Source organism: Aulonocara sp. 'chitande type north' Nkhata Bay, linkage group LG5 (assembly GCF_057382095.1).
Source record: "Aulonocara sp. 'chitande type north' Nkhata Bay isolate Kocher_YH1m ecotype deep benthic linkage group LG5, A_spYH_male_GT1.1, whole genome shotgun sequence".
Classification (NCBI taxonomy): Eukaryota; Metazoa; Chordata; class Actinopteri; order Cichliformes; family Cichlidae; genus Aulonocara; species Aulonocara sp. 'chitande type north' Nkhata Bay.
The window spans coordinates 10,465,902-10,484,373 of record NC_141348.1 but is presented as its reverse complement, the minus strand read 5'-3'; the positions used below and the strand labels follow the sequence as shown (position 1 = coordinate 10,484,373).

The 18,472-nt window shown below is 42.0% G+C and overlaps 1 protein-coding gene and 1 long non-coding RNA gene across 6 annotated transcripts in view; one reads left to right on the top strand and one right to left on the bottom strand.

Moving 5' to 3' along the window:
- cdk18 (cyclin dependent kinase 18) overlaps nucleotides 1-18,472 on the top strand; it is a 77,559-nt gene that overhangs the window by 26,208 nt on the left and 32,879 nt on the right. For 4 of the 5 annotated variants that reach the window (XM_086291250.1, XM_086291248.1, XM_086291252.1 and 1 more), the window contains one exon: nucleotides 8,031-8,166. In XM_086291250.1, coding sequence (XP_086147376.1) covers nucleotides 8,049-8,166 — 118 coding nt within the window. In that variant the 5' untranslated portion in view covers nucleotides 8,031-8,048. Of the gene's footprint in view, nucleotides 1-7,677; nucleotides 7,830-8,030; nucleotides 8,167-18,472 lie in introns of those variants that run through there. The other variant, XM_086291247.1, reaches the window with a different exon arrangement.
- On the bottom strand, nucleotides 6,512-8,400 carry LOC147329867 (uncharacterized). The gene is made up of 4 exons (XR_015129039.1): nucleotides 8,306-8,400; nucleotides 6,914-7,088; nucleotides 6,693-6,838; nucleotides 6,512-6,609 (listed from the first exon to the last, which is right to left on the bottom strand). It is a non-coding gene; the product is annotated as an uncharacterized LOC147329867 (long non-coding RNA).

Sequence of the window (18,472 nt, the reverse complement as noted above, 5' to 3'; positions counted from 1 at the left end):
AGAGATTGTGGATATCTGCCACATACACAAAATCTAATATTAGATTAATGCTATTAATGTTGAAATTAGTCTCATATCAAACTTTTCCATTTAATAATATTTAATCAGCTACAAAAACCAAGATTATGAACGAGTGTGTGCACACCTGTTTCTAATGATGGTTCTCTGAGTCATCACAAGGCTAACATTATTCATGCTAATCTCATTAGTCTGCAGTCCCACTGTTATCAAAAGTATCAGTTCCAATATTGACTAAGCAGCCTGTGTTGTCTTACCTTGAAGCTGGATTTTAAAGGTTATTCACCACCTTCAGTGTTTCCCCTGGATTGACCAGTTTGGAAGGGGGAGGTGGTTTGTAGTGGCGACATCACCGAGTCCAGCAATGACACGCTTCCCTCAGAGACCATTTAGAACTCAGAAGGTGCACAGACTTTGTCATACTGACTGCTCCGGTGCCTGCCTGCTTTAGAATTCTGTACTTTACCATCATGTTCTTGTCCTTTTCAGAAAAGACCTCCTTTCTGAAAGCTGCAGAAGTTTTAACTGAAAGTGCTCTCACGTTAGAGGGATCTGAATGCAGTTTGTACACTGCCTCCTGATTGTCAGCTATTGAAAGACACTGTATGGGCATGCTTTAATTTAAACCTAAAATGTTACCCACCTTAACCAGAGACTAACTAAAAATATTCAATCTTACCAAAGAGTGAAATCTGCTCAACAATGTCATTAATAGCAAAATGCTAAACATAAGATATCATGACTCAAAATATCAGATTTTCTAGTTTTTTGGAAGAATAAAACAAGATAACATAAAATAAATCTTCCCAGACAGAGTGCTGCTGGAGTGTGTCATGACTTTTAGATTGCTGCTATTTTCTGTGTGCGTCTTTGTTGTTTTTGCTTTGAGTCTTTCTTTCTCTGCCACCTTGTCTTTCCTGTTCCTTTGTTCTGTCTCTTCCTGTGTCTCCAGCCTTGGTGTTTTCACTGTATATGGCAAATAGACTGGTCTTTACATAGCACTTTTCTAGCTGTTATGACCATGTGCCACATTTATAAAACATTATTTTCAAATACTTTTTCTGTTTTGCCCACACTGGAAATTAAAAGCTCAGTATCTTGAACCATCCAACCTCCAGTTTGCAGATGAACAGTTCTCCCTCCACAAACACATCCCCGTGCTTTTTCTAGTCTTTTTGCTTTTCCTGGAATTGCATATGTTTGTGGTCCTGCGTCAGACCTTTGTTCATTATACCTCCCTCCTGATCTATATCTAATGTCAGGGTAAAGGGAGATGAGTAGTTTGATTAGGTTTCTCAATCATGCTTTTATCTATTAAAAAACTTTAGTGATTGTTAAGGAGGGAAAATTCTGGGTAACAGATTCATATCAGGAGTTTGACATTTTCTGCAGTTACAAAAGACCTTTGTGAAACCAGGCTCACTAATCATGAATACCTAAAATGTTCGCTTCCTGGAAAATTAAACAATTTCCCACTGATTACATGTGAATTGTGCTGCTTGGCACCAAAATAACTCCTGATATTCATCCTGCATTTTTGGTGCAGATGTTTAGTGAGGTAAAGGTGCAGCTGCTGTATTTCCCAGAGAGAGAGAAAAATATTTGATCATTTTATGATGGAGAAAGATGTCATGAATGCAGGAATTATTTTTGAATGTAAGGACTGCTCCATGACATTTGATAAACTGGACATTTAAAGCCTACATGTGATGTCCTTTGTTAGAGTTTAACAGAGCCAGATGATTTGGTGCTGATATGTTTTTTCTTTCTTTTTTCTTTTTAAAATATCTTCCAAAACAAATTGTAAAAAAAAACAAGAAGTATACTAACTTGAGAATGAAAATATTAAGCAGTTTCATGTTAATCAAATCAAGCTGAATTTAAGCTGTTGTCGATCTGCAGAACTCATTGAGCTTTATACTGGGTTTATATTGTCTAGAGGTTGAAAATCAATCATCGCAGATGCAACAACATCTGTGTATATCTTGTTAAATTCTTTTGGCTAAATCCATAAAGAGCAGTGAATCTCAGATAAGAGATCACAACTTCTCATCCCAGTCTATACACATAAATCTTAGCCTATTTTTAAGGGACTCAACTGGACTTCACTTTTTCTGTTAAGGTGAGGAGGTAAAGACAACCATCTACAATGTAAGAAACGGCAAATTTCAACCTCCAGGAGTACACGGACACTGTACTCTCGTACATCAGGAACTGTGTTGACAATGTCACCGTCAACAAAAGGGTCAGGGTGTTTCCAAATCAAAAACCCTGGATGAATAGCGAAGTGCAATCCCTCCTAAAAAGCCGCAACACTGCCTTCAAGTCAGGGGACAGGGCTGCGTATAGGGCGGCCAGGGCAGACCTGAGTAGAGGCATCAGGAAAGCTAAGGCTGCCTATAGGAGGAGGATTGAAGATCACTTTGCTGACAACAACCCCAGAAAAATGTGGCAGGGGATCAATCACATTACCAACTACAGAAGCAATAACCAGGCAACATCTAGGACTGATGCCTCACTGGCTGAGGATCTAAACCGTTTCTTCGCCCGCTTTGAGACGACCAAGCCCTCAGCTGCCACACCACTTCCACCCGCCCCCAGCACTGGCACACTAACACTTAGGGAGCACCAAGTGAGGTGTGTTCTAAGGTCAGTGAATCCCAGGAAGGCGGCAGGTCCTGATGGAATACATGGAAAGGTTCTCAGAGCATGTGCTGACGAACTGACCGGAGTCTTCACTAAAATCTTCAACCTTTCCTTGTCATCAAACACCGTCCCGCCCTGCCTCAAAACCTCCACCATCATCCCCATCGCCAAGAAGACAGCTGTGGCCAGCCCAAATGACTACAGGCCTGTTGCACTTACGCCTGTAGTGATGAAGTGCTTTGAGAGACTGGTCTGTCAGCACATCAGGGCCGGTCTGCCTCCCACTCTGGACCCCCACCAATTTGCCTACAGGACAAATCGTTCCACTGAGGACGCTATCACCATAGCGCTCCACACTGCGCTGAGTCACCTGGAGCACCGAGGAAGCTATGTGAGAATGCTCTTTCTGGACTTCAGCTCAGCATTCAATCATATCATCCCGGAGATCCTGGTCCAGAAACTGTCTCACCTGGGACTCTCCACCCCCATCTGCCTCTGGATCAAGGACTTCCTGACAAATAGACCACAGTCTGTCAGACTCGGCCCCCACCGGTCCAGCACCATCACACTCAGCACCGGGTCTCCACAAGGATGTGTTTTGAGTCCCCTCCTGTTTACGCTCTACACATCCGACTGCTCCCCTACCCATCTCTCAAACACCATCATAAAGTTCGCGGATGACACCACAGTGGTTGGACTCATCTCAAGGGGGGATGAGTCGGACTACAGAGATGAGGTCAACAGACTGACTGAGTGGTGTTCAGTTAACAACCTCCAACTGAACACCACGAAAACTAAAGAACTTATCTTGGACTTCAGGAAGGGCAGAGCAGACCCGGCCCCACTTTACATTCACGGGAGCTGTGTGGAGAGGGTACACTCCATGAGGTTTCTGGGCGTGCAGATATCTGATGACCTCTCCTGGACTGCAAATACTACAGCGGTGGTTAAAAAGGCCCAGCAGCGTCTCCACTTTCTGAGAGTGCTCAGGAGGAACAACCTGGAGGAGAGGCTGCTGGTGACATTTTACAGAGCCACCATAGAGAGCATCCTAACGTACGGCATAACAACATGGTATGCAGGGTGCTCAGCTGCAGACAGGAAAGTACTGCAGAGGGTCATCAACACAGCCCAGAAGATCACTGGCTGCTCTCTGCCCAGCCTGGAGGTCACTGCAAACTCTCGGTACCTCAGCAGAGCTGGCAATATCATCAAGGACCACTCTCACCCCAGCAACCAACTGTTTGAACTATTACCGTCAGGCCGACGGTACAGGTCACATAAAACCAGGACAAACAGATTCAGGGATAGCTTCTTTCCCAGAGCTATCACCGTAGTAAATAAGCACAAAAACAATTGAACCTATTCCATACCGTCACTGTCATTATATTATGCTGCTATTCATACTGTCATTATATTAATGCTGCTATCCTGTATATATTGTACAAACTATTGTTTGAGTACTTACGATTGTTTTTTTTGTACTTTTTATATTTTACATTTATATTTATTATTGAAACTTGCACCAAGGGAGTGGCACTCCAATTTCGTTGTACTCTGTACAATGACAATAAAGGCTATTCTATTCTAAATACAGCTGGATGTTTTAATTCCCTGTTTCCTGCTTTTCTTCTACTAAATAGATGTTCAAATTGAGCACATTCAGAAGAATTTGAATTTAACTTGAAATAAAGTTTGTACTCCCCTGTACAAAGTGATTTATTTTGTTATATATTAATATATGTTGTACAGTTTCCTCCAACAATGTGCTTTTTACAACCTGCACTTTTTCAATGCAAGTTAATCTTCTACTTCAACTTTTTCCAGAGTTTGTCAAAATGTTTGTACGTTGCCACTGCAAAAGTCACCAGATGCAGATGAAGTGGCGATGACTCCATCGCAAAACCTTCAAATGAAGGATTTTGAGTGCAGTAGGCTTTCCTTTTACTTTTGTTCTGCACCTTTTCCCTGGATGTGTTGTTGGGCCCGGGTATAACGGTTATGTCTATACACTAACGCTACTCTGTAAATAAAAGTGATTACAGGATTGTATTGTAGAGCAATACAATACTGTGCACTGAGAAATGATGCTAAAAACATGTACAGCAGGCTATATTGTGCCAGGGATGGATCCTGACCACATCATTGTGCTAACCATCTGAGGCAAAACTAAGTTTTTGGGAATATTTTTCTTTTCTTTTAGATAGTGTGATCGTTTAATATGTTCCTTAATTACCAGAGACTTGGAGAGCAATTGAATAAAAGCAAAAAGGGACATATTCTGATTCACTAAGGGGGACAGAGCTGTCAAAGATGATGACATAAACCTCGGGGGTTAAGACTCAGGAGTGAGAACAGGTTGCACTGTACATTAAAATCCGTATATTCAAATATTTGGTAGTGGGCTGGAAGATTGCACCTGCTACTGGCAGAGTTCTTAAAAATAGAGAATACTGTTATGGGCTCAAAATGTGGTCATAAATATTTTGTACTTGTAAATCGGTTTTGTACTTGTAAAAAAGATTTGTGCGTGCGTAAAAAAGATTTGTATGTGTAAAAAAGATTTGTGTGTGTGTAAAAAAATTTGTGTGTGGACTTAGCCAAAAACCCCTGCAAGTTACAACTAAGAATTTTGACCCTATTTTTCTTCCTTTCATCTGATTGGTCGATGTCATGTCAATCACAAATGTAACAATCCAATCAGAGAACAGATGGGTTTGGCTGTCGGAGGGGCGCTTTTTTGAACTGCAGGTCCTTGAAGGGTAATCTCTATATAAATATCCGATAGCAGCTAGGTCCCCTAACTTTCAGTAGCTGTTGAAAGGAAAAAGTTGTGGTATGTCAGTGGTTAGAAATACCATTATTACTTTAGGATTAGTGTAACACAAAGTCAGGGCTGACCCAGGACCATTGCTGTGAGTCACAGTGCGCAGCATAAAAGTCCTTTCACATCGGACGCAGGATGTGCTGCTAATGCTAATTGCTAACTAAAAGCAAAGGATCCAGAATTTGTTGCTGGCTGCTGGGCTCTGTGGGTTTTTGCAGCAGCTCTACCTGTACTAGATGCACCTGCTCCTTGTCGTTTTTATCTCTGACTTTATGTGAACTACAAGAGTTTGTGGGTTCTCTTGCTAGTTCTTCAAATGTTCAATAAAAACATGTATGCTAGTTCATAACGAAGAAAGCTTTGTAATGAAGACTGTCATTTCCAAAACACTGCCCCCCCGCGTCCGCAGCGCTGTTGAAAAGGCTGTGGAAGTCCCTGTATTAAACACGTAGTCCTGTGACACAAAAATCACCAAACTCGGACGACCACAGACTTTTCCTTCGTGGTGATGAAGGAAAACGCTGGGTTGGCATGTAAAAGGGCATTTATTCCCTTCAAAGACCTGCAGTTCAAAAAAAGCGCCCCTCCGACAGCCAAACCCATCTGTTCTCTGATTGGATTGTTACATTTGTGATTGACATGACATTGACCAATCAGATGAAAGGAAGAAAAATAGGGTCAAAATTTGTAGTTGTAACTTGCAGGGTTTTTTTGGCTAAGTCCACACACAAATCTTTTTTACACACACACAAATCTTTTTTACACACACACAAATCTTTTTTACGCACGCACAAATCTTTTTTACAAGTACAAAACCGATTTACAAGTACAAAATATTTATGACCACATTTTGAGCCCATATACTGTCTCCTAACCCTCTTAAGACTTCTGCATCACCAACAACCTCAAATCTGGCTCCAAACCCTAACCTTGACCCTTTTCTGTCATGGGCCGTGGTGCGCGGGCACGAAAAGATCCAGGCGCAGACTCCGCGCTAACAGAAAAAACACTTTATTGTAACAACGAAAGGCGACCCGGGGAAACTAGGGAGCAAAACAAGAAACTAAAAACCCGGGGAAACAATGACACGAGGAAGCCGGGATCGGGACGGTGGGAGGCTGCAATAGAAAGGGGAGATGATTACTAGGGAGCCGGGAAGTGGGGAAAACACATCTGGACTGAGTTAGAGTAGGGGGCTTACGATAGAACGGGACCGTGGGAGCTCGGGAGGGAAGTGTGGCAGTCCGTGGGGGCAGGAAGTCCGTGGGAATGGCGAATGGGCCAGGCGAGCACCGCGAGATCCAGTTGAGCCGGAGGACAGGCAGGTAGCAGACGCCGAGTAGAAACCTGGACAAAAGTAGGCAGGTTAAACACAGTTCCAATCCAGAAGAGAATGCACGCTTTTCGTGGAAGTCTGGTTACCACTGTGGGGGTGACTAACGGACTGGCGTGGAGCATCCGTCAGCGCCGGGTTAAGCAGATCTCCGTGTAGTCACCGTGATGGAGAGCAGGTGTGCTGGTGATGGCCCAGCCCGGGGGTGTGGCTACCCGAGCATCACGCATTCCACAGACACAGGACCACGGACCATGACATTTTCTAGGAAAATGTAAATAGTTTTTGAAATGTTTCAGTTATATATTCACACACGGTTAACGTAATCACAGATGACAACTTCCTTTACATTATCCCTTACATTATATATGCCTTACAGGGATATATAATGGACAAGCACAGTATTTTACTTGGTGCATTCATACATTTTTTCACATTTTCTTGACTGGGCTAGGCGGCCGTCTGACCTGCACTGTGTACAGACGCACGTTCTCTTAGTACCTACGAAGATTTCTCTGAGATAGCAATACTCTTATGAGCGAAGGCTCAGTACTGGTTGTATTTGAACCCACCACACACATCTCTTAGCTTTTTGCAGTAATGAGCAAAAACACATATACACATATGCTATATGTGGAAATCTTAGATAGTAAAGAAATGGTGGCGACCCTACGATACCAGTCTGTGCAACACACAGACCACAGGAAAGGAGGAGGATCAAAAAAACAAGACCAACAAAGTAAAAACTAACTGCTAGGGCAGGATTTGGCTGTGTAACCTACTGAGAGAGGGAGTATATTGATCAGCTGCTTTCCCGCTGCTTTCTGCCTCATTATCAGACAACACACATGACTTTATTTGGTCAAGCTGCACATGAAGATCAGAGCTGTACAACATGCCCTGCAGCCTGTGCCATGTAGACGGTGTACCAAGGAGGATTAACACTTAGTTACTTGTATTGATGCTGTCCTCTTTACATCGATCATTCTCTTTGCCTGGATGGAGGTATGTGTTTACTGCCAATTTTTAGTTAGCAAGGTCATGCAAAAGCCCCCTAACACAAAAAGAACAAAGGAAAAAATCTCACCCAGTGCACTCATTCTAAATAGTTTGCATTCAAAATGACTGACTACCGAGTGTAGTGTGCATGGCTTTATTACACCTTGAAAGTTTTTGTGAAATCTCTCTCTGCTTGTCTTCTCCTAGAGTCAACTACTCAGCATCATGAACAAGATGAAGAACTTTAAGAGACGTTTCTCTTTGTCGGTTCCTCGGACTGAGACGATTGAAGAAAATGAGTTCACTGAGCAGATCAACCAGCTCAACATACGGCACACTCAGGGTAAGAACACCTTTCCCCCTCAAATCACCAGCATTGTCTGAGATTACTACAATTATCTGTTCAATTTTGAAATTTCACAGATTATGAAAACCATTGCGGTTGCAAACATTTTAACAGCAAATAACTCTTCAAAACTCACTACGATGGTCGATTTGTCGTAACATCCACTGCTAAGCCACATAGTGTCATATGATGTGGAATTGAGCACCCAAAGGACGAGTTGTGGGACAGAGTTCATAAAGAAAAAGACAAACATTTATTCAGGTGTACCAGAGAAGTCCAAATGGCAACTGATAAGCAAAGTCCGTAAGTCCAAACCAAGAGAGGAAGGACTGATAATCAACAGAGAACTGAGGGGAGACCGAGGTTATAAATATACAGTAGGCAATCAGGGAGAGTGACGAAACACAGATGCAAATAACCAATAATTAAGAAAAAGACAAGGGAAGTAAACTTAAATATACAAACATCATTTAGTTGCTTCACTAAACAACTTTCTATGCATTGTTTTGATTTAACAGCCAATTCAAAGATGTCCACTCTCGTCAACAACCTTTGGCACCAAAACAACAAACAAAAATCCACACGTCAACAACTAGGTGCTGAATGCAGTGGAGCATTTAGCATCTGCAGCTAGAGAGAAGACCAGAGCAGAGTTGGTGGAATTGATCACTTTACTGTTAGAACAGGTAGCTGGTGGAACATTTAGGAGCTTGAAAAGTCAGATATTTCTGCCGTTCTAGATTTAAAGAAAAAATAGTGCATATCTGACTTAAGGTTGTAAGGTGAGCACGAGCTTTAAATGGAAGATGTTGTTCTTTAACTGTTGAATGTTTGATTTCTCAGAGTATTCAGAGGCCGAACGAGCTTTTAAAAACAATAAAGCACTGGGTAATTAAAAGCATTCAAATCCATTCACATTCCCAACCCATGAGCTCTTCTACCTCTTTGCATCTTTGGTCTCCATGTGAGCATGAATGGCTTGTGTCTAATAATAGAGCACAAACTGCAACACCGCTCTGGGTTTTAATACAAAAGCCTTCCTTCCTTCCGTGTCTGTAGCAGACCCTCACAGATTAACTGGGGGTTTTCCGGCTATGACTGGTACCACCACCAAGTTGGAGCCAGAGGATCAGCAGGCTTCAAAGGGGAATAAGGGTTATAGTGGGATAAATTGGGGTAGATAATACCAGGAAGCTGAATACACTCACAAGTAGATCCTTGAGTGCCTGTGCTTGATTATGTAAACCACGTCTGATACTGAGAGATGGAATAACAGTGCAGAGTCTATAAAATGCATCTGATTTAAACTTTCATCACAATTTCCAACCATTTGTTCCCGGGTTCAATTCAATTTTATTTGCACAGCACCTACTGCTACGGTGCTATTTTGACGATTCAGTATTATTATGACGTGTTATTATAAGATACCTTAGGCGTCCGTGTGTACTACCACATAAGTAATCAAAATGAGGCATCTAAAGTGCTTGCTTCCTATGAAAATATTACATTTGAATGAGGATGTTATTCAGCTGTCTAACGGAGTAGCAGCTGGCTATGTAGTCTTACCCCCCCAGAGTCCATCAGTCTGCATTACTGTCTGCTACTGAAGGTCAGGAGAGAGGTAAGCAGACAAACCCAGCTACCTCCTGATATTTGCAGTCCACTCGTAGCTCTTACTGATCATTTCTCTTTTTTGTTTTGCTCTGTTCCATCTGAAGCATGTAGGATTTTATCATGTCCCATAGTGTAGCAGACTTGAATAAAAAACATCTCGGATATAAGCATCACATGGAAAAATCATGTGATGCCTTAACATTTTATTGTTGCTGTATGCCAACTTCATAATTTGTGTGGTGATGGAAAAAGTTTGGTCGGCATCAGCAAACATGGTTTTTGGGGTTTTTTAAATTCAACCCAGAATTGTTTCTCGTGCAGCAAAATAAGTAGACTACCATACTACGTCAAAGGTTTGGACACACCTTCACATTTTTCTTCTGTTTCTTCTTTATTTTCATTACTATTTACATTGTAGATTCTCACTGAAGTGAAACTATGAATGAAAAGATACAGAATTATGTAGTAAACAAAGTGTGAAATAACTCAAAACATGTTTTAGATTTTAGATTCTTTAAAACAGCCACCCTTAGCTTTGATTCCTGCTTTGGACACTCTCGGCATTCTCTCGATGAACTTCATGAGGTCGTCACCTGAAATGGTTTCCAACAGTCTTGAAGGAGTTCCCAGAGATGCTGAGCACTTGTTGGTCCTTTAGCCTTCACTCTGTGGTCCATCTCATCCCAAACCATCTTGATTGGAGGTCAGCCTCCATATGTCAGGTGACTGTGGAGGACAGGCCATCTGGTGCAGCACTCCATCGCTCTCCTTCTTAGTCTTCCATTCAGTGTGCCTTCAGTTTTGAATAAATCCCCAACAGTGTCAGCAGCAAAGCACTCCACACCATCACACCTCCTCCACCATGCTTCTGGGATCCATGCATGTGGAGACCATCCGTTCACCTATTCTGCGTCGCACAAAGACACAGTGGGTGGAAACAAAGATCTCAACTTTGGACTCATTCAATTCAATTCAATTCAATTTTATTTATATAGCGCCAAATCACAACATAAGTCGCCTCAAGGCGCTTCATAGATACAGAGAAAAACCCAACAATCATATGACCCCCTATGAGCAAGCACTTTGGCAACAGTGGGAAGGAAAAACTCCCTTTTAACAGGAAGAAACCTCCGGCAGAACCAGGCTCAGGGAGGGGCGGGGCCATCTGCTGCGACCGGTTGGGGTGAGAGAAGGAAGACAGGATAAAAGACATGCTGTGGAAGAGAGACAGAGGTTAATAACAGATATGATTCAATGCAGAGAGGTCTGTTAATACATAGTGAGTGAGAAAGGTGACTGGAAAGGAAAAACTCAATGCATCATGGGAATCCCCCGGCAGCCTATGTCTATTGCAGCATAACTAAGGGAGGATTCAGGGTCACCTGGTCCAGCCCTAACTATATGCTTTAGCAAAAAGGAAAGTTTTAAGCCTAATCTTGAAAGTAGAGATAGTGTCTGTCTCCAGAATCCAAACTGGAAGCTGGTTCCACAGAAGAGGGGCCTGAAAACTGAAGGCTCTGCCTCCCATTCTACTTTTAAATACTCTAGGAACAACAAGTAGGCCTGCAGAGCAAGAGCGAAGTGCTCTAATAGGGTGATATGGTACTACAAGCTCATTAAGATAAGATGGGACCTGATTATTTAAGACCTTGTATGTGAGGAGCAGGATTTTGAATTCAATTCTGGACTTAACAGGAAGCCAATGAAGGGAAGCCAAAACAGGAGAAATATGCTCTCTCTTTCTAGTCCCTGTCAGGACTCTTGCTGCAGCATTTTGGATTAGCTGAAGGCTTTTCAGTGAGTTTTTTGGACATCCTGATAATAATGAATTACAGTAGTCCAGCCTGGAAGTAATAAATGCATGAACTAGTTTTTCAGCGTCACTCTGAGACAGGATATTTCTAACTTTAGAGATGTTGCGCAAATGGAAGAAAGCAGTCTTACATATTTGTTTAATATGTGCATTGAAGGACATGTCCTGGTCAAAAATGACTCCAAGGTTCCTCACAGTGTTACTGGAGGCCAAGGTAATGCCATCCAGAGTAAGAATCTGGTTAGATACCATATTTCTAAGCTTTCCAGGGCCGAGTACAATAACCTCAGTTTTATCTGAATTAAGAAGCAGAAAGTTAGCGGCCATCCAGGTCTTTATGTCTTTAAGACATTCCTGCAGTTTAACTAATTGGTGTGTGTTATCTGGCTTCATGGACAGATAGAGCTGGGTGTCATCTGCATAGCAGTGTAAATGTATGCTATGTCTTCTAATGATGCTGCCTAAGGGAAGCATGTATATTGTAAACAGAATTGGTCCTAGCACTGAACCCTGTGGAACTCCATAATTAACCTCAGTGTGTGAAGAAGACTCTCCATTTACATGAACAAATTGGAGTCTATTAGATAGATATGATACAAACCACTGCAGTGCAGTACCTGTAACACCTACAGCATGTTCTAATCGCTCTAATAGGATATTATGGTCGACAGTATCGAATGCTGCACTAAGGTCTAGCAGGACAAGCACAGAGATGAGTCCACTGTCAGAGGCCATAAGAAGATCATTTGTAACCTTCACTAAAGCTGTTTCTGTGCTGTGCTGAGCTCTGAAACCTGACTGAAACTCTTCAAATAAACCATTCCTCTGCAGATGATCTGTTAGCTGTTTGACAACTACTCTTTCAAGGATTTTTGATATGAAAGGAAGGTTGGAGATTGGCCTATAATTAGCTAAGACTGCTGGGTCTAGAGATGGCTTTTTGAGTAAAGGTTTAACTACAGCTAGCTTGAAGGCCTGTGGTACATAGCTGATTATTAGAGACAGGTTGATCATATTTAAGATCGAAGAATTAATTAATGGCAGGACTTCTTTGAGCAGTTTTGTAGGAATGGGGTCTAAAAGACACGTTGATGGCTTGGAGGAAGTAATTATTGAAGTTAACTCAGAAAGATCAATTGGAGAAAAAGAGTCTAACTTAACATCAATGGTACTAAGAGTAGCTGTAGATAATATTACATCTGTGGGATGATTACTGGTAATTTTTTCTCTAATGATAAAAATTTTATTTGTGAAGGAAGAAGTTCATGAAGTCATTACTAGTTGACGTTAAAGGGATTGTTGGCTCAACAGAGCTTTGACTTTTTGTCAGCCTGGCTACAGAGCTGAAGAGAAACCTAGGGTTGTTCTTATTTTCTTCAATCAGTGATGAATAGTAAGATGTTCTTGCTTTGCGGAGGGCTTTCTTATAAAGCAGCAAACTATTTCTCCAGGCTAAATGAGGATCCTCTAAATTTGTGACACGCCATTTCCTCTCCAGATTACGAGTCATCTGCTTTAGGGTACGCGTTTGAGAATTATACCACGGAGTCAGGTACTTCTGATTAGAGACCTTAGTTTTCACAGGAGCTACAGTATCCAGAGTCGTACGTAGTGAGGAGGTGAAATTATTAACAAGATAATCGACCTCTGTTGGGGTAGCGTTCAGATAGCTGCTCTGCTCTATGTTGGTACGGGGCATTGAAGATGATAACAGTGGGTGGATTATATTCTTAAACTTAGTTACAGCGCTTTCAGAAAGACATCTACTGTGATAAAGTCTACTCTCCACCGCTGTGTAATCAATTATTGTAAATGTAAATGTTATCAGGAAATGATCAGACAGGAGAGGGTTTTCAGGAAACACTGTTAAATGTTCAGTTTCTATGCCATATGTTAAAACAAGATCTAGAGTGTGATTAAAGTGGTGGGTGGGTTCTTTTACATTTTGAGAGAAACCAATTGAGTCTAATAACAGATTAAATGCCATGTTGAGGCTGTCATTTTTAGCATCTACATGGATGTTAAAATCACCCACAATAATTATTTTATCTGAGGTCAGAACTAAATTAGATATAAAGTCTGAGAAATCAGAGAGAAACTCTGTGTAAGGCCCAGGTGGACGATAGATGATAAGTAAGACTGGTTTCTGAGTTTTACAGCTGGGGTGGACGAGGCTAAGCATCAGGCTTTCAAATGAATTAAAAGTCTGTCTTGGTCTTTCATTAATTAATAGGCTGGTGTGAAAAATTGCTGCCACACCGCCCCCTCGGTCTGTGCTTCGAGGTTTCTGGTAGTTAGAATGACTCGGGGGTGTTGATTCATTTAAACTAACATAATCATCCTGCTGCAACCAGGTTTCTGTAAGGCAGAGTAAATCAATTTGTTGATCAATTATTAAGTCATGTACTAACAGAGACTTGGAGGAGAGAGACCTAATATTTAATAATCCACATTTCACTGTTTTACTCTTTGGTTCAGATGTGGATACTGTATTGTTCTTTCTTTGTAATTGTTTATGTTTAAGTTGTTTGTTGCTGGTTTTTAGTTTGTTTTTTGTCTGTTTGGGAGTTGACACAGTCTCTGTGGAGATGGGTTTTTGGGGGGTAGCAGGAGGAGAGAAGCTGCAGAGAGGCGTGTAAGACTGCAACTCTGCTTCCTGGTCCCAACTCTGGATAGTCATATTTTGGGGGGTTTAATAAATTTGTCCATATTTCTAGAAATGAGAGCTGCTCCATCCAAAGTGGGATGGATGCCGTCTCTCCTAACAAGACCAGGTTTCCTCCAGAAGGTTTGCCAATTATCTATGAAGCCCACATCGTTTCTGGGACACCACTCAGACAGCCAGCAATTTAAGGAGAACATGCGGCTAAACATGTCACTCCTGGTCTGATTGGGGAGGGGACCAGAGAAAACTACAGAGTCCGACATTGTTTTGGCAAAGTTGCACACCGATTCAATATTGATTTTAGTGACCTCCGATTGGCGTAACCGGGTGTCATTACTGCCGACGTGAATTATGATTTTACTGAATTTACGTTTACCCTTAGCCAGCAGTTTTAAATTTCCTTCAATGTCGCCTGCTCTGGCCCCTGGAAGACAATTGACTATGGTTGCCGGTGTCTCTAGCTTCACATGTCTGAGAACAGAATCACCAATTACCAGAGTTTGACCCCCGGCGGGTGTGTCGCCGAGTGGGGAAAAACGGTTAGACACATGAACGGGTTGGTGGTGTACCTGGGGCTTCTGTTTAGGACTATGCTTCCTCCTCACCGTGACCCAGCCGCCCTCTTTCCCCAGCTGCTTGGGGTCTGCCGGGGAACAGCTAGCGGGGCCTACGCTATCTTCGGCTGCACCAGCTGCAGGGGGCTGGCTAGCTATGGGTGAATGAAGGGTGCGAAGCTGAGTCTCCAATTCAGTAATCCTGGCCTCCAGAGCTGCAAATATGCTACATTTGTTACAGATATCATTACTGCTAAAGGAGGCCGAGGAGTAACTAAACATCTGACACAATGAGCAAGAAAGTGCAGGATGGACAGGTGAAGTAGCCATGGTGCTAACGAGTCGGCTACGAGCTAAGCTAAGCTAGCGAAACAGTACAGAGACAGTGAGTGAATACTTTGGCTATAACTTACAGTGGGGCAAAAAAGTATTTAGTCAGCCACCGATTGTGCAAGTTCCCCCACTTAAAATGATGACAGAGGTCAGTAATTTGCACCAGAGGTACACTTCAACTGTGAGAGACAGAATGTGAAAAAAAATCCATGAATTCACATGGTAGGATTTGTAAAGAATTTATTCGTAAATTAGGGTGGAAAATAAGTATTTGGTCACCTCAAACAAGGAAAATCTCTGGCTCTCACAGACCTGTAACGTCTTCTGTAAGAAGCTTTTCTGTCCCCCACTCGTTACCTGTATGAATGGCACCTGTTTGAACTCATCATCTGTATAAAAGACACCTGTCCACAGCCTCAAACAGTCAGACTCCAAACTCCACCATGGCCAAGACCAAAGAGCTTTCGAAGGACACCAGGAAAAGTATTGTAGACCTGCACCAGACTGGGAAGAGTGAATCTACAATGGGCAAGCAGCTTGGTGTGAAAAAATCAACTGTGGGAGCAATCATCAGAAAATGGAAGACATACAAGACCACTGATAATCTCCCTCGATCTGGGGCTCCACGCAAGATCTCATCCCGTGGGGTCAAAATGATCATGAGAACGGTGAGCAAAGATCCCAGAACCACACGGGGGGACCTGGTGAATGACCTGCAGAGAGCTGGGACCAAAGTAACAAAGGTCACCATCAGTAACACACTACAACGGCAGGGAATCAAATCCCGCAGTGCCAGACGTGTTGCGCTGCTGAAGCCAGTGCATGTCCAGGCCCGTCTGAAGTTTGCCAGAGAGCACATGGATGATACAGCAGAGGATTGGGAGAATGTCATGTGGTCAGATGAAACCAAAGTAGAACTTTTTGGTATAAACTCAACTGGTCGTGTTTGGAGGAAGAAGAATACTGAGTTGCATCCCAAGAACACCATACCTACTGTGAAGCATGGGGGTGGAAACATCATGCTATGGGGCTGTTTTTCTGCCAAGGGGACAGGACGACTGATCCGTGTTAAGGACAGAATGAATGGGGCCATGTATCGTGAGATTTTGAGCCAAAACCTCCTTCCATCAGTGAGAACTTTGAAGATGAAACGAGGCTGGGTCTTCCAACATGACAATGATCCAAAACACACCGCCCGGGCAACAAAGGAGTGGCTCCGTAAGAAGCATTTGAAAGTCCTGGAGTGGCCTAGCCAGTCTCCAGACCTCAACCCCATAGAAAATCTGTGGCGGGAGTTGAAAGTTCGTGTTGCTCGGCGACAGCCCCAAAACATCACTGCTCTCGAGAAGATCTGCATGGAGGAATGGGCCAAAATACCAGCTACTGTGTGTGCAAACCTGGTAAAGACCTATAGTAAACGTTTGACCTCTGTTATTGCCAACAAAGGTTATGTTACAAAGTATTGAGTTGTATTTTTGTTATTGACCAAATACTTATTTTCCACCCTAATTTACGAATAAATTCTTTACAAATCCTACCATGTGGATTCATGGATTTTATTTCCACATTCTGTCTCTCACAGTTGAAGTGTACCTCTGGTGCAAATTACTGACCTCTGTCATCATTTTAGGTGAGGGAACTTGCACAATCGATGGCTGACTAAATACTTTTTTGCCCCACTGTAGGTAGTGAGTACACAGAAAGTGTGCTTCGGATGAAGCACGTGAAGATTATACTATGAAAATGAATGTATTTAAAAGTTGTTAATTAAATTGCTAAGCAAATAAGCTACTCAGAAACACCACTGTGTTTGAGCAGGAACAGGAAGTGATACTCTACCTCAGAGCGAGCAAACACCAAGTGACAGCGCCACACACATGCATTCTTCAGACCAAAGCACAGATTTCCACTGGTCTAATGCCCACTCCTTGTGTTTCTTGGCCCAAACAAATCTTTTCTCCTTGTTGCTTTTCCTTAGTAGTGGTTTCTTAGCAGCTATTTGACTATAAAGGCCTGATTCACAGTCTCCTTTTGAACAGTTGATGTAGAGATGTGTCTGCTACTGGAACTCGGTGTGGCATTTTTCTGGGCTCTAACCTGAGCTGCTGTTAACTTGTGTTAACTTTTTGAGGCTGGTGACTTGGATGAATTTATCCTCAGCAGCAGAGCTGACTCTTGGTCTTCCTTTCCTGGGGGCGGTCCTCATGTGACCCCGTTTCCTCGTAGCACTTGGGGACGCATTCAAAGTTTTAGAAAATTTCCAGACTGACCTGGCAGTAATGACGGACTGTCATTTCTCTTTATTCATTTCTCTGATTGGTTCTTTCCATAATATAAATTGTAACAGTTGACAATGCACACCTGTGAAGGGAGAACCATTTCAGGTGACTACATCATGAAGCTCATCGAGAGAAGGCCAACGGTTTGGAGCACTGTCAACGAAGCAAAGGGTGGCTACTTTCAGGAATCTAAAATATAATACATATTTAGAGTTATTGATCATTTTTTTCTTTGCCACATATATCTTGCTTCATATATTTGATGACTGTATCTATAAAGAAAACCCATTAAATGAAAAGGTGTGTCCAAACTTTTGACTGGCAGTGTATAAGTGGTCAAATAATTCATGCAAACATGAGCTGGCGTGTCTATTTTTAAAATACAATCAATTACATGAATAACTGAATGATTTTACAGACGTGTGGCAACAGGACTGAAAACACCTGATGAAAAATTACTTATACATATAGACCTATACTACAGCGCTGTAATAGTGAAACACAATAGTGCAGGACAGTGTAGTATATGTTGCATAATATATGTTGTTTTGGTAAATTGTCTCTATCATTGTAGTAATACGATGGTACTTTGTCATAAAGATGTCAATAAAGGCTCAACTTATAAGATCCCACTATCCATACTATAATAGTTTTAATGTAGTGTATCCTGTCAAATCATTGGTTTCTATTACATGTTTTTTTTTAAAAAAAAACATTGCAGCATCAAACAGAGACGATTACAATCCCTGATCACGGAGTACAATCAGCTCATCAGCGTAACCTATAGATTCATGCACACATGAACAAAAACACACACTTTCAGTGCTGTTTTCTGTCATTATAAAATTATTATATTACATTGCAGGAATATTTTTTTGTTTGCATGAAACTACGTGAGAGTGATTTTGTTTTAATGGATAATTTAAAGCCGCTTTGCTGAATATGCTTTTGTATAAGTGTGATATTTAAATGTCAAGTGTTTTCCCTTAAGGAGCTATACCAGATCAGAAATTCATCTCAGTCAATTGTCTGTGCAGACGACGTG